Here is a 15,593-nt window from a genome sequence, read left to right on the forward strand (position 1 = left end):
TTTACTAGATAAGTTAATTTACAGAAAAATAAAAAAATAATCTTATTTTTGTTTGGGACGGAAACAAGATTTCAAACAGAAACAAGATTATTTTTCTCCCCCCATTGGCAGATCATTTGCCTGTTTTAAGCAAAAATCACTTCATTTAGAAAACAAGGAAAAATATCTTATGTTATTTCACTTATTTAGTAAATGAATCTTGATTTAAGAATTTTTGATATTTGGACTCTGGGTGTCGGAAGCAAATAAAAAGTGTGAGGGTCCTCTCTCTGATTTTTGTTTTACTACAGTAACATTAGATGCCATTTACATGAAATACAAATACGTTTACTAAAAGATTGATCAGACAAAATTACGGAAATCAGTGAGTTATTTACCGTGGCTATAGTGTAGGGTTAAAACGCAGGGCATCAAGTTTGATGCAAATCGATCTGAGGTTCAAATCCGCCTTTAGCCACACTCGCTCTACTACATTTTTTTTTAAAATTAAGAAAATATTAGAAAAGTGGAAACAAAGTGTCTAATGTGTTTAATAATAAGTGTTTCTCGGTCGGTTAGGGTAAACGGACATGTGCTGAATTAGAGACGGTAAAAGTGAGTCGGTCCGATATTATTGGTCGTAAAAAGTGGGTGGGTCTCGTCCAACACACACACACAATTGTTCCGACGCCCATATTTAGACTAGAAACAAGAGAAAACTACTAAGTAAGAAAAGCATTGTTAGCTGCAAACAATGCTTTTCTCACTTAGTATTATTGTCTTGTTTCTAGTCTAAAATTCTAAAAATTCTTAAGTACAAATTATTGTCTTGTTTTGAGAAAAAAATAACTCAAAATGAAGAGTTTTTGCTTAAAATAAGATAAATAATCTGCCAATGGGGGGAGAAAAATAATCTTGTATTCTGTTTGAATTAAGATAATTTTTCGTACCCCAGATTTAACTTATTTTTTCCCAAAACAAGACAATTACTAGGGATGTCCCGATCCAATCACATAATTTCAGACTCGATCGGAATCGGACGTTTCCTCCCGATCTGGACTCGGATATATATGTATATTCTAGGGCTGTCAATTGATTAAAATATTTAATCGTGATTAATCGCATGATTGTCATGATTTAACTCGCGATTAATCACATGATTGTCATGATTTAACTCGCGATTAATCGCATGATTGTCATGATTTAACTCGCGATTAATCGCATGATTGTCATGAATTAACTCGCGATTATTCGCATGATTGTCATGATTTAACTCGCGATTAATCACATGATTGTCATGATTTAACTCGCGATTAATCACATGATTGTCATGATTTAACTCGCGATTAATCGCATGGTTGTCATGATTTAACTCGCGATTATTCGCATGATCGTCATGATTTAACTCGCGATTAATCGCGTGATTGTCGTGATTTAACTCGCGATTAATCACATGATTGTCATGATTTAACGCGCTATTAATCGCATGATTGTCATGAGTTAACGCGCGATTAATCGCATGATTGTCATGATTTAACTCGCGATTAATCGCATGATTGTCATGATTTAACTCGTGATTAATCGCATGATTGTCATGATTTAACTCGCTATTATTCGCATGATTGTCATGATTTAACTCGCGATTAATCGCATGATTGTCATGATTTAACTCGTGATTATTCGCATGATTGTCATGATTTAACTCGCGATTAATCGCATGATTGTCATGATTTAACTCGCGATTAATCACGTGATTGTCATGATTTAACTCGCGATTAATCGCGTGATTGTCATGATTTAACTCGCTATTAATCGCATGATTGTCATGATTTAACTCGCGATTAATCGCACGATTGTCATGATTTAACTCGCGATTAATCGCATGATTGTCATGATTTAACTCGCTATTAATCGCATGATTGTCATGATTTAACTCGCGATTAATCGCATGATTGTCATGAGACAGAATTTAATCGCACATTTTATCAATTGTAAATGTATCTTAAATTAAGTTTAAATTAAGTTTTTAATACTCTAATCAACATGGGTTTGGACAAATATGCATGCTTTATGCAAATGTACGTTTATTATTAATGAAACCATACTTATTCAATAATAATCAATACAGCATGAAGACTAGAAGTATCAAAGGTCAGAGATGTTTATCAAAGAAATTGTTCATGTCTCATAAACCTAAACTTAAAAATTCAGAATATGCAGTGATTTCTCTCATTTTAAGAATATAAAGGGAGTTTTTACACTGGCAGTTTAATTCAGAGCAGGGCACAGTTCGTATGAAAAATTGGTAATGTGAAAGCTGTCATGTGGACCGGTGAGCACACCAGAACCACACCATACCTGGAGGAGGTCCATATTCCACCAGTAGGAATATAGTGCGGCCCCTTTAAGAGATCTGGGTTCCCTGTTGAACTGCCGGTATTTTGTGTGTGCCGAGATTCACTTGGGCATTGTGAAGAAGACGGACTCGGGAGTGCTATTGTTCAGAAAAGTAACCAGCCTATTCATTTTAGCCGATTGTAATGTATTTAGTTCAATAAAACACATGAACTGTGAAAGTGGTGATGGTGTTAATGATTTACCTCAGAATGAGCGAGAGTGAGCTGCAGTGCATCGCGCTCGGACTGCAGAGAATGTGCTCAGTGAAAAAACACACTTTTCTTATAGACCTGATGTCTAATAAAAGTTAAACAGAAATTATAGTAGCTTAGGCAAAAACTGCACTTTTGTTTTAGAATAGTTATGTTAATGTCAACCCTTTTCTTTCCCTATTAATGTTTGCTGCTGCACCCCATGCGTCTATGATTGCTCTCACTTTCTCCAACTACGGGCTACGCCACAGATCTAACAGAAAATGTGTGCTGCGTTAAAACGCGTTAATACATTTAGTGCCATTAAAATTATTTTGCGTTGACGCATTATTAACGCGTTAACTTTGACAGCCCTAGTATATTCTCATCATTTTTTTTTTTAACACATCAATGGTTATGCAGTGGCAGAGTTAGACCCTTTTAACTCCACACAGAAACAGCAATGCGTGCGCCATAACGTAACTTTTTGTTGTACGCTATGGGTTTAAATCACGCCTTTAGCCATGCTCTCTAAGAAACTGAAGCCTCCGCGCCTCCATCGCCCCCCGGTGGCCGGTCCCAGTATAGACCCACCTCTGTGTTTTCTAATGGACGCGAGGCAAACTAAACAATCAAATTACACTTCAAATATTTTTTCCCCAAAGTTAGTTTATGTCACTGAAGGCAGTTATCATCACGATGATTTCATTTCAAGTGTTCGTTTTTTTAAATAAGTTTAGTTTTAGTTAGTTATCTGATGCTATAAAAACGGCTGTGTGACGTCATGATTGACAGCTGAGATTGACGACTTCTCTGAGTGAAGTCACTGAGGCACTGACAGACTTTTTTCGGGATGTTTGGAAGCAGATTGGAGCTTTATCTTTAATTTCTACATTTCAATAACTGATTATTTCACACTAACATTATGAATTGTTCTGTATCTGTGTGAGTGAGGACGGGCTTTTGATATCGCCGTTGTACTTCCTGCTCTACTGCACAACTCCGGTCCTGGACTTTTTTTATATTTACTGTTGCACTAAAATCCAAAAGTGAAGAATCTATGTGATTTATTACCTGATTGTTCAAGCTACCTCACAGAAGTGCTCTGTTTGTTAACGGAGTTGTTGAATGTTAAAGTAAGGTGAATTAAAGAAAAAATAAGGAACATCCTGGATCGTTTTTTTCGCTCTTCTTTATTCTTTTTTTATGTATTATAGAAGTATCGGATCGGGACTCAGCATCGGCAGATACTCAAAATCAAATGACTCGGACTCGAGGGCAAAAAACCTGATCGGGACATCCCTAACAATTATTTTTTCTTGTCTAGTACAAAAAATGTATCGATGTTTGGACTAGAAACAAGACAAAAATACTAAGTAAGAAAGCATTTTTTGCAGTGTGTGCATCTTCTCCACCGCAGATGTCCGAGCTCACCCGAGGATAAACACGTCCGGTTTGAGGCGCTCCGGAGATCCGGAGTTGTGATCCGGAGTGCTGTGTGTGGATTTAAAGGATGATCCAGATGATCCCGAGCTTCTCCGATCGAAGGATCCGCGAGCGGGAGAAAACGTGCCGTCGTCAGCCTCCTCATCCGCGGTGAAATACTCCTCCGAGCTGCATCCGTCATCCTCATCCCATCCGGAGTCGGCACTCCGGTTCACGAGCAGAACCTTCTCAAACTCCTGCATCAGATCACACACCGGGAGCGCCGGTAGCTCTCCGGGAGAAACGGGATCGGGAGCGCTGGGATTGGTCAGCCGGTCTTCCATGATCCGCAGATGCTCATCCAGCATCTTTAGCCCTTCCCTGCTGGACAGGTCAATGAAGCATCCCAGAAAATGCCAGAGTTCGGCCCACGGGAGTCCCTTCTCCCGAGCCAGCTCTCTGAGCACGGAGAGATTATATGAGTAAAGCAGTGTAGTGTTAAAGCGCTAGATCAATTCCTCCTGTGGTTGTCCAGCCGTCAGACCTCCGCTCATCTTCACACACAGATGAAGATATTAGTGTTGAAATCCGATGGCTCAGAAAGGCCTTCATTGACACCAATGTCATTTCCTCTCTCAAGACCCATAAAGGCACTAAAGACGTCGTTACAAAGCCCATCTCACTACAGCGGCTCTACAATCATTGATGAAGAGGCCAGAAGAGAGTTAGTGCGCAAAAACACTAAATAACGACTTATATAGTGATGGCCGATTTCAGAACAAAGCTTCGAACCGTTATGATTCAGTGAATCGATTCATGATTCGAACCGCTATGAGTCAGTGAATCGACTCATGATTCGAACCGTTATGAGTCAGTGAATCGACTCATGATTCGAACCGTTATGAGTCAGTGAATCGACTCATGATTCGTTTAGATTCATTCATGAATGATTAGAATCGCCAAAGTCACGTGATTTCAGCAGTTTGACACGCGATCCGAATGCCTTTATGGGTCTTGAGAGAGGAAATGACATTGGTGTCAATGAAGGCCTTTCTGAGCCATCGGATTTCAACACTAATATCTTCATCTGTGTGTGAAGATGAGCGGAGGTCTGACGGCTGGCCAACCACAGGAGGAATTAATCATACAGTTTACATTACTGGCTGAACTAACAAACACACTGACTGTGGATCAGCTGACCTGCCCACTCGCTCCGCTCCGCGCTCCGAATCCGACTTCAGGATGTTCCGGAAATATCCGGCTCGATCCCGCGGCGGCGTTTTCCACAGTCGATAAAACTCCTCCGCCTGCGGGAAAAGCATCAGGATCTTTTTTTACCTTTTATTTATGATTAATTCTAATGTGTTTAACAAATCATTTAATGTAATAAATGTCTTAGATTATTGGCAGCTCAAAAAACGAAACGATGTGACAGCAATGGGCAGAACAATATAAGTTATCGCTAAACTCCATCGAGCATATGAACTTGCTGCCCGAAACACATCAACGAGAAAGAATGAAGGCTACCCTGCAAAACAAAATAATCTCTTTGAGAACAATATTTGATATTAGATTTGATGTTTGCTGATATGTGACCAGTCACGGAAAGTAGGGACACGAGTCGGTTCTGGGGCATTTTGAGTTATTCAGATTCTGAAAGTGTCTCCAAGCTTTCCAACGATGCGTAACACATGGAAATCTGATAATATTTGGAGAAGTTGTGTCCATCTGAATGTAGGTCTTTAGAAAAGTGTAAACGAGAGAAAACAGCCTCTAAAGTTTTGCAGTTCTCACCTGCTGGGAGTGACAATAGGGCTCATTTACATCTCATTTAGATAAGCCACACCCCCTGTAAAGCTGCGTGGTGGCTAGTAACGACAGACGCAACGGGAAAAATCGAACCGCATACTACTAATAATAAAGATGCTAACATTACCATCTAAAAGCCCATTATAGTAATGGCGGTTTTTGGCAAGTGATACGATGCTAACGATTACAATTAAAACTGAGCTAGCTAATAACAATAGGTAGATATGGGAAGGTCTAAACATGAGATAACGTGTAGGCTACGTGTTCTTAGAATGAAACTCACCCCATAAGAAACAGAAAAGTATTCTTGCAGATCTCGATGCCTCCAATGAAATAAGTCGCTCGGGCACACTTTCTCTTTGTCGGGGTCTTCTTTGTGGATGTAACCATCTCCGAAGTTTGCGCTGTGCGTCTCTTTGCCTCTAAATGTCCAATAATTTGCATGTCCTGCCACTCTTTTTCCGCAGCTAAAGAATCCAGCCGTATGTTGTACATAATGTCTGGAGAAAGCTTATGTCTACAGGACTGTCTCCCATGCAGAGAGCTCTCTTTTCTCCTCGTGTAGCATTTACAGTCAAAGTTACGGATTTTCCCCATTTCTCTGTCTTTATCCCCATCAAATGTTACTATCGATATAGCCTCTGATATCTTACGGTCCAACTCGTCTGACGCCAGCCTGATACATTCTTCCTCTTCTTCATCTTCGCTCAGTTGTAGATTAGGGGAATTATCCAGTCTTATTATGCCGCTTTCATCGTCGCTCTGATCGTCTTCAGAGTCTGTGAGCGCTTGTTCATAAGCATCCGGCTTGTCAAAGAAGTACTTTGAAACATTTTTTGGTGTAACGGCAACGGTTCAGCTCGTCTGCGATCATCTTTGCGGCGTCCATCTTCATTGAATGTTGATATCAGCCAGAGCCGGCCAGAGCGCTGCATAATGAGTAGCCACGCTTCCCTCGGAGGGCGGGGGCAATAACAAAAGAAACAAAAGCCAGCTTATCCCGTATGGAAATACACACAGACAATGACACGCCCCTACTAGAATCTCCGAAAACAAGCCGATTTCAACCTCAAAATGTACGCTTTTAAATACACCAATACTGCTGTCTCAAAAACGGAGAGGCTTCGTCGTGATCTCAACTGACAGATTCTGCAAAAAAACGGGGAAAAAACGCTTCTCTCTCATTTTGCTCGAAAGTTGTGCTGCCGACTTGTGTCCCTGGTTTCCGTGACGGGTCACACATAGGCCATCTGCTGTCCTAAATGTTGTGTCGTTTAAATAGACTGTGAAATTTGGAGTTTTCCTTTAGTCATTAGCCGATAACAACTTGAAATACAGCCTAGGCTACTCATCTATGGTATTGTAGTTTGTCTATATGCAACGTGTTGTAGAATATTTGAGTTTATTTAATGTTGTGTATTGGTTTATTATCATTATTAATAGGCTATGTGCATATTTATTTAGAACATTTCGCCCAGTCGGGTTGTAGTAACTGCGAGAGAAGGGTGAAAAGTTTCATTTGCATGGTGGTAGGCTAACTCAAAGTTGTTGTTTTTTTACCACTTCGTTATTTTGGCTCGGAATTTCATTTGATGGAAATATGAACTGAATTTAGAAATGCTTTTGAAATTAAAAACTTTCTGTTATTATAATTTTTTTTTTTTTTAAGCTACACTGTGTAACTTTTTTAGTTTATTCTTAGCTAAAAACACGTAGTTCTTTCAAAAATATATGTGCTCATTAATGTATATTTACTTCTTTTAAGTAATAAAGTATTCTGGTAAGTTTATAATATGCCGTTGAAAGTAAATACGGGTGAGGGGTTCGAATGCCGGCCGCCATGTTGCCCCTCCATCTTGAAAGTACAGTAGCCAAAGAGGGACATACCCGTAAATTCAAGCTTCGCCTTTCGCGTTTTTACACTCGATGGCACTCATTGACGAGGTCGAACTGGAAGCCATGTTAATCTTGGACTAAACCGGCCACCGTAGGAGTTAAAACGAAATCGGAATTGAGAGGAACAGAAACTAATATTCACTGGATGGTCATAAACCTTTACACCGCTAGATGGGGAAAATATCACACACTGGAGCTTTAAATGAAGACAGTGTTTGGAATGAAGTGCATGGACAATGTGTTCCGGAATCCACGGCCTTTGTTGTTATTGTGGTATAAAAGTAGAAAGTGTGTAGTTTGTTGTCATGTCTTGCACATGGGCTATCTGTAGCCTATGGCAAAAAAATGCCAGAGTGAGTTGTGAGTTGTTCCCGCTGTCATAAAGGGGAAAAAAAGCGCCGGCGCTTAATTTATTTGGACAAAGGGTTAAAGAAAACGCAGCCTATAAATTTATAGTTAGGCTATGCTTAAATATTAGCCTATAACATTATTTTTTTATTAAATAATTGTCTGTATAGCCTATTTAATAAAAAGGAAGCAAACCAAAATCAATCAAAATAATCTCCCTCATGTGAACTGAACTGACAGGGCCAGATATAACAGCAGAGCTGAAGCTCATTAAATATGCAAATCTTATCCAATCACAGCCGTGGGCGTTTACTACCAAGTCTCCAGTGACACGCCCACCAAAACCCAGCATTCAGGAGAGAGCCTCAAAACCAGTGCAGAAAAGAGCCTATTACTGATTAGTTATGATGTTTGTGAATGTAAAAACCACACGAACATCATTAGCTGACCTCAGACAACAGTATAAAAAAATAAAAAAAGCCAGTTCATGACACCTTTAAGAAATATAAAATAATACCGTAGCCTATAATAGAAGAATTATAGTATAATGGCAAGCATCAAAAGCGCTATATAGCACACAGAACAAAACTATTTAAAATTCCGTATTTTTATTTTAGCCCTGTTTTTATATATTATTTCATTGTTTGTTAAAAATTAATTTTTAACACTTTCTTAAAACTGCAGTTTTAAATAATGTTCAAAGCATTGTTTCCCGCGATTTTAATTCCTGTGTAAATGCATTTATGCCGCTTCAGAGGAGCATTGAACGGTCTGTGTAAATGCACATTTGTGTGATTTTATGCCGCTTCAGATTCGGTTTCTGTGCCGGGTTTGCCGTGTAAAGATGCCTTTAGAAGATCAAATACAACCCGATACAGACCAGGGGCCTATTGCACAAAACTAGGATAAGGGATTAAGCCGGATATCTTGGTGAGCTTGTCATCTGTGTGCAAAATTTAGTACACCGCTGTCATGTAAACGTGCCCTGAAGGCACACTGACACCAAGAACAATAACGATAAGGAAAGATAACTGTATATTAGCGGATAAATTGAGCCAGGATCACCAAGATATCCCGGCTTAATCCCTTATCCTAGTATTGTGCAATTGGCCCCTGGCCTCTATTTAAAGGGTTAGTTCAGCCAGAAATGAAATGTCTGTCATTAACTCCTCCCCCTAATGTCGCTCCACACCCGTAAGACCTCCGTTCATCTTCACACACAGTTTAAGATATTTTATATTTAGTCCGAGAGCGTATGCAAGTGTATGCACACTATACTGTCCATGTCCAGAAAGGGAATAAAAACATCATCACAGTAGTCCATATGAGACATCAGTGGGTTAATTAGAGTCTCTTGAAGCATCCAAAATACATTTGGGTCCAAAAATAACAAAAACTACGACTTTATTCAGCATTGGCTTCTCTTCCGCGTTTGTGTTCAATCCTCAAATAAAGATTCAAACGGTTATGAGTCAGCGAATCGATTCATGATTCGGATCGCGTGTCAAACTGCTGAAATCACGAGACATTGGCGATCCGAATCATGAATCGATTCACTGATTCATAACCGTTTGAATCTTTATTTGAGGATTGAACACAAACGCGGAAGAGAAGCCCATGCTGAATAAAGTCGTAGTTTTTGTTATTTTTGGACCCAAATGTATTTTGGATGCTTCAAGAGACTCTAATTAACCCACTGATGTCTCATATGGACTACTGTGATGATGTTTTTATTCCCTTTCTGGACATGGACAGTATAGTGTGCATACACTTGCATACGCTCTCGGACTAAATATAAAATATCTTAAACTGTGTGTGAAGATGAACGGAGGTCTTACGGGTGTGGAGCGACATTAGGGAGAGTCATTGATGAAAGAAATTTCATTTTTGGGTGAACTAACCCTTTAAGACCAGCCTTTATTTACCCAAACCTGTTGTCACACCAGGTGTTTAAAAGAGACAGGCGTCTATTTGGGACTGCTTTAATTTGAAGTTTTTCGGTACCTTTGATGAGTTTAGAGGTCCGACGAAAGCCTTGATGGTCATTGAAGGGTTTTTGGGGCTGTCCGTGATGCGGTCCAAACTGGACTCCAGAGGCCAGCAGGGGGCGCCGATGAGCGCAGGCAGAGTGTTATCCGCGGCCCGAAACAACGGCACATAGAACCTGTCTGTGATGCACACACACACACAGAAGAGCTCCCACACTGCAAAAATGCTCTTCTTACTTAGTATTTTTGTCTTGTTTCTAGTCAAAAATATTGAAAAATTCTTACATTAAGAAACATTTACTAGACACGCAAAAATTATTCTTGTTTTGGGAAAAAAATAACTCAAAATGAAGAGAGTTTCTGCTTAAAATAAGATAAATAATCTGCCAATGGGGTGAGATAAATAATCTTGTTTTCTGTTTGAATTAAGATTATTATACTCACCCCATTGGCAGATTATTGATCTTATTTTAAGCAAAAACTCTCTTCATTTGAGTTATTTTCCCCCAAAACAAGACAATTACTTTTGCTTGTCTAGTAAATACTTCTTGTTTTAAGAATGTTTAGATGTTTGGACGAGAAACAAGACAAAAATACTGAGTAAGAAGAGCATTTTTTGCAGAGTATGTCCCCACACGGACCAATCATGGTGGATACGAACCTTCCAAATATCCCACGATCTTCTGCTTCACTTCTTTACTTTTGTTTTTCCGCTCACAGATCACCTGCAGAATGAACACAAGCGATTATTATAAACACAAACACACACACACACACACACACACACAAAATGCTCTTCTTCCTCAGTATTGTTGTCTTGTTTCTAGTCCAAACATCTAAACATTCTTAAAACTGTATTTACTAGACAAGCAAAAGTAATTGTCTTGTTTTGGGGAAAATAACTCAAAATGAAGAGAGTTTTTGCTGAAAATAAGATAAATAATCTGCCAATGGGGTGAGAAAAATAATCTTGTTTTCTGTTTGAATTAAGATTATTTTTCTTAGTTAATGCGCTATTCCGATTTATTCTAGTTCATCCTCATAGAGATTATATTGTGTTTCATCAGAAGCTTTATGAGTATTGTGTTGTTTTTATATGTTTCTTATATTTATATCTGTATTTGTATTGTGTATTTACAGAACCACACATCTATGCACATTTAATAAAACCACCACTTTGGATAAAATCTGAGTAAGACATCATAGTTCTGACCGGACAAACTGTAGCCTTTAACCAAACCCGAACAAGCAATTAGAGTCAAGATTCACAATATTTTTCACTCTTGGTTGTGTGATGTTGTTTAACTGTATCATATGCTATTAATATAAAAACTCCACATTTTGAGCGTCAACAGCGTCACCTTGTTACCATCAGTTCATTACCGGACGAGCGTTAATATCGAGCCCTGCCTTATGATCATAAATGCAGGAAAACTGATCCGCAGGGATTGTTTATTCACACATGTGCTCCACAACACATTGCCCAGTTCACACACACGTGTGTTTAGAGCATGTTAATCAGACTGTAATATGTTTCCTTACGCTGGAGGGCGTCTGGCCGTATTTATTCCTGCTGTGTCTGTCGATGCACGGATGAGAACACAGAACATCCACAACCTCAGCACAGCCGAACTTACAGGCGAAGTGAAGCGGCGTCTCATTACTCTGAGGGAGAGAGAGAGAGAGAGAGAGAGAGAGAGAGAGAGGGAGAGAGAGAGAGAGAGAGAGAGAGAGAGAGAGAGAGAGAAAGTGAGTGTGTGTGTGTGTGTGTGTGTGTGTTACTCACGGCCTTGTGTGTGATGGATAGGTTTAGGGGCAGTGTGTGTGTGTGTGTGTGTGTGTGTGTGTGTGTGTGTGTTACTCACGGCCTTGTGTGTGATGGGTAGGTTTAGGGGCAGTGTGTGTGTGTGTGTGTGTGTGTGTGTGTGTGATGGGTAGGTTTAGGGGCAGTGTGTGTGTGTGTGTGTGTGTGTGTGTGTGTGTGATGGGTAGGTTTAGGGGCAGTGTGTGTGTGTGTGTGTGTGTGTGTGTGTGTGTGTGTGTGTGATGGGTAGGTTTAGGGGCTGTGTGTGTGTGTGTGTGTGTGTGATGGGTAGGTTTAGGGGCAGTGTGTGTGTGTGTGTGTGTGTGTGTGTGTGTGTGTGTGTGTGTGTGATGGGTAGGTTTAGGGGCAGTGTGTGTGTGTGTGATGGGTAGGTTTAGGGGCAGTGTGTGTGTGTGTGTGTGTGTGTGTGTGTGTGTGTGTGTGTGTGTGTGTGTGTGATGGGTAGGTTTAGGGGCAGTGTGTGTGTGTGTGTGATGGGTAGGTTTAGGGGCAGTGTGTGTGTGTGTGTGTGTGTGTGTGTGTGTGTGTGTGATGGGTAGGTTTAGGGGCAGTGTGTGTGTGTGTGTGTGTGTGTGATGGGTAGGTTTAGGGGCAGTGTGTGTGTGTGTGTGTGTGTGTGTGTGTGTGTGTGTGTGATGGGTAGGTTTAGGGGCAGTGTGTGTGTGTGTGTGTGATGGGTAGGTTTAGGGGCAGTGTGTGTGTGTGTGTGTGTGTGTGTGTGTGTGTGTGTGATGGGTAGGTTTAGGGGCAGTGTGTGTGTGTGTGATGGGTAGGTTTAGGGGCTGTGTGTGTGTGTGTGTGTGTGTGTGATGGGTAGGTTTAGGGGCAGTGTGTGTGTGTGTATGTGTGTGTGTGTGTGTGATGGGTAGGTTTAGGGGCAGTGTGTGTGTGTGTGATGGGTAGGTTTAGGGGCAGTGTGTGTGTGTGTGTGTGTGTGTGTGTGTGTGTGTGATGGGTAGGTTTAGGGGCAGTGTGTGTGTTTGTGATGGGTAGGTTTAGGGGCAGTGTGTGTGTGTGTGATGGGTAGGTTTAGGGGCAGTGTGTGTGTGTGTGATGGGTAGGTTTAGGGGCAGTGTGTGTGTGTGTGATGGGTAGGTTTAGGGGCAGTGTGTGTGTGTGTGTGATGGGTAGGTTTAGGGGCAGTGTGTGTGTGTGTGATGGGTAGGTTTAGGGGCAGTGTGTGTGTGTGTGATGGGTAGGTTTAGGGGCAGTGTGTGTGTGTGTGATGGGTAGGTTTAGGGGCAGTGTGTGTGTGTGTGTGATGGGTAGGTTTAGGGGCAGTGTATGTGTGTGTGTGTGATGGGTAGGTTTAGGGGCAGTGTGTGTGTGTGTGATGGGTAGGTTTAGGGGCAGTGTGTGTGTGTGTGTGATGGGTAGGTTTAGGGGCAGTGTGTGTGTGTGTGATGGGTAGGTTTAGGGGCAGTGTGTGTGTGTGTGATGGGTAGGTTTAGGGGCAGTGTGTGTGTGTGTGTGATGGGTAGGTTTAGGGGCAGTGTGTGTGTGTGTGTGATGGGTAGGTTTAGGGGCAGTGTGTGTGTGTGTGATGGGTAGGTTTAGGGGCAGTGTGTGTGTGTGTGATGGGTAGGTTTAGGGGCAGTGTGTGTGTGTGTGTGATGGGTAGGTTTAGGGGCAGTGTATGTGTGTGTGTGTGTGTGTGTGTGTGTGTGTGTGTGTGTGTGTGATGGGTAGGTTTAGGGGCAGTGTGTGTGTGTGTGTGTGTGTGTGTGTGTGTGTGTGTGTGTGATGGGTCAAACGTGTGTGTGTGTGTGTGTGTGCGTTACTCACGGCCTTGTCCGGTGTGTTGAGGTACAGATCTACGATGTATCGTCTGCGCTGCCACAGCATGAGCTCCTGATCCTGAGGATACATGAGGCGCATGAACTCCGGGTCCTCCAGCGTGTCCAAGATGAGCCGAGCCATTCCCGGCTGGTTCTCTTTCGCTGCGACGTGTAAGGCATTATATCTGCATCCCTCCTGAACAAACACACACACACACACACACTCAACATGACACTCGGTGTTAAACAGGATGACTTGTGTTAGAGCAGTAGCCTGAGTTAAAACCAGAGCATTCTCAGGCATAGACAAAACATTTCCAAAGGGGCGAGTGTGTGTGTGTGTGTGTGTGTGTGTGTGTGTGTGTGCGTGTGTGTGTGTGTGTGTGTGTGTGTGTGTGTGTGTGTGTGTGTGTGATGGGTAGGTTTATTGGCAGTGTAAGGGGATAGAAAATACGGTTTGTACAGTATAAAAAACATGTTTTTATGATATTGCATATCACATTTTTCTTTAATATCGCACAGCCCTACACTACATGCACACTGCAAACAATGCTTTTCTTAGTTGGCCCCACTTTATATTAGGTGGCTTTAACTACTGTGTACTTACATCAAAAAATAAGTACAATGTACTTACTGTGTTCAAATTATATTGCAAAGCACTTTTGCTGATATTGAGGTGGATACGGGTAGAGTTAGGGACAGGTGTGTGTGAGTTTAAGGTTAAGTTTAGGTGTAAGGGAAGTGCCAAAAGTGTAATTCAAATGTAACTACAGAAATTAATTACAGATGTAATTGCATGCAGGTATTTTTTTAAATGTAAGTACAATGTAAAAACATGTGTGTACACAATAAGTCGATTGTATCAAATGATTAATTAAAATGTTAGTACAGAGTAGTTAAGGCCACCTGATATAAAGCGGCTCTTCTTCCTCAGTATTTTTGTCTTGTTTCTAGTCCAAACATGTAAAAATTCTTAAAACAAGAAGTATTTACTAGACAAGCAAAAGTAATTGTCTTGTTTTGGGGAAAAATAACTCAAAATGAAGAGAGTTTTTGCTTAAAGGTAGGGCAGGTAGGAATTGGTTAAAAAATGTTTTTTTCGAAATTTGTTTAACCTTTTTTTATATATCAATACATAATTCAAATGTAAGTACTCTGAAAGAAAAAGTATACAAATGGAGTGTCTGTAGACCTCTCACGACTGTTTTAAAGACAGCTCATTATTTCCATTCACTCCACCTTCTCCCTTCTGGGCTCTTTCCAAAGTAAAAAACAGTCGTGAGAGGTCTACAGACACTCCATTTGTATACTTTTTCTTTCAGAGTACTTACATTTTAATTATGTATTGATATATAAAAAAAGGTTAAACAAATTTCGAAAAAAACATTTTTTAACCAATTCCTACCTGCCCTACCTTTAAGCAAAAACTCTCTTCATTTTGAGTTATTTCCCCCAAAACAAGACAATTACTTTTGCTTGTCTAGTAAATACTTCTTGTTTTAAGAATGTTTAGATGTTTGGACTAGAAACAAGACAAAAATACTGAGTAAGAAGAGCATTTTTTGCAGTGCAATTTGTAATTTGCAGAATAGGATTTTTGGGGGACATTTTGTTTGTGTTCAGTCTTTCTCAGTTGTTGTCTTTAAGTTAGTATTTCAGTTTTTCCTGTTTTCAGTCGTTTTCTTCAGGGGTAGGCTAATGGAGCAGCATAGAGCGCCCTCTAGCGGTTATAGACGGAGCTAAATGTGTATTCTTGTCAGTCAGTATGAATTAAATTTGATATACAAGTCACACCTGACTATAGCCTAGAAATAGCCCCCTAGCAGCAGCTAATCTAATCTGCCGCGAGTGTCGTCTAGGAACTCTCAATACCCTTCTGAGCTGTATTCCCCTCACTCTGGACGGGCCAATCACATCGTGTATAGAGTCGGTGGGCGGGGCCATAATGACGAAGGCC

At 40.7% G+C, this 15,593-nt stretch overlaps 1 protein-coding gene across 2 annotated transcripts in view; it reads right to left on the minus strand.

Annotated features, from left to right (window-relative positions):
• LOC137061970 (ankyrin repeat and LEM domain-containing protein 2) overlaps window positions 1-15,593 on the minus strand; it is a 30,447-nt gene that overhangs the window by 3,213 nt on the left and 11,641 nt on the right. Inside the window, exons 5-10 of one of the 2 annotated variants that reach the window (XM_067432702.1) lie at window positions 13,644-13,832; window positions 11,576-11,698; window positions 10,695-10,758; window positions 10,050-10,213; window positions 5,193-5,299; window positions 4,002-4,451 (exon numbers count right to left, since the gene is read on the minus strand). In XM_067432702.1, the coding sequence (XP_067288803.1) occupies window positions 4,002-4,451; window positions 5,193-5,299; window positions 10,050-10,213; window positions 10,695-10,758; window positions 11,576-11,698; window positions 13,644-13,832 (1,097 nt within the window). Of the gene's footprint in view, window positions 1-4,001; window positions 4,452-5,177; window positions 5,300-10,049; window positions 10,214-10,694; window positions 10,759-11,575; window positions 11,699-13,643; window positions 13,833-15,593 lie in introns of both variants that reach the window. The other variant, XM_067432701.1, reaches the window with a different exon arrangement.

This window comes from Pseudorasbora parva, chromosome 23 (assembly GCF_024679245.1).
Source record: "Pseudorasbora parva isolate DD20220531a chromosome 23, ASM2467924v1, whole genome shotgun sequence".
Lineage (NCBI taxonomy): Eukaryota > Metazoa > Chordata > Actinopteri > Cypriniformes > Gobionidae > Pseudorasbora > Pseudorasbora parva.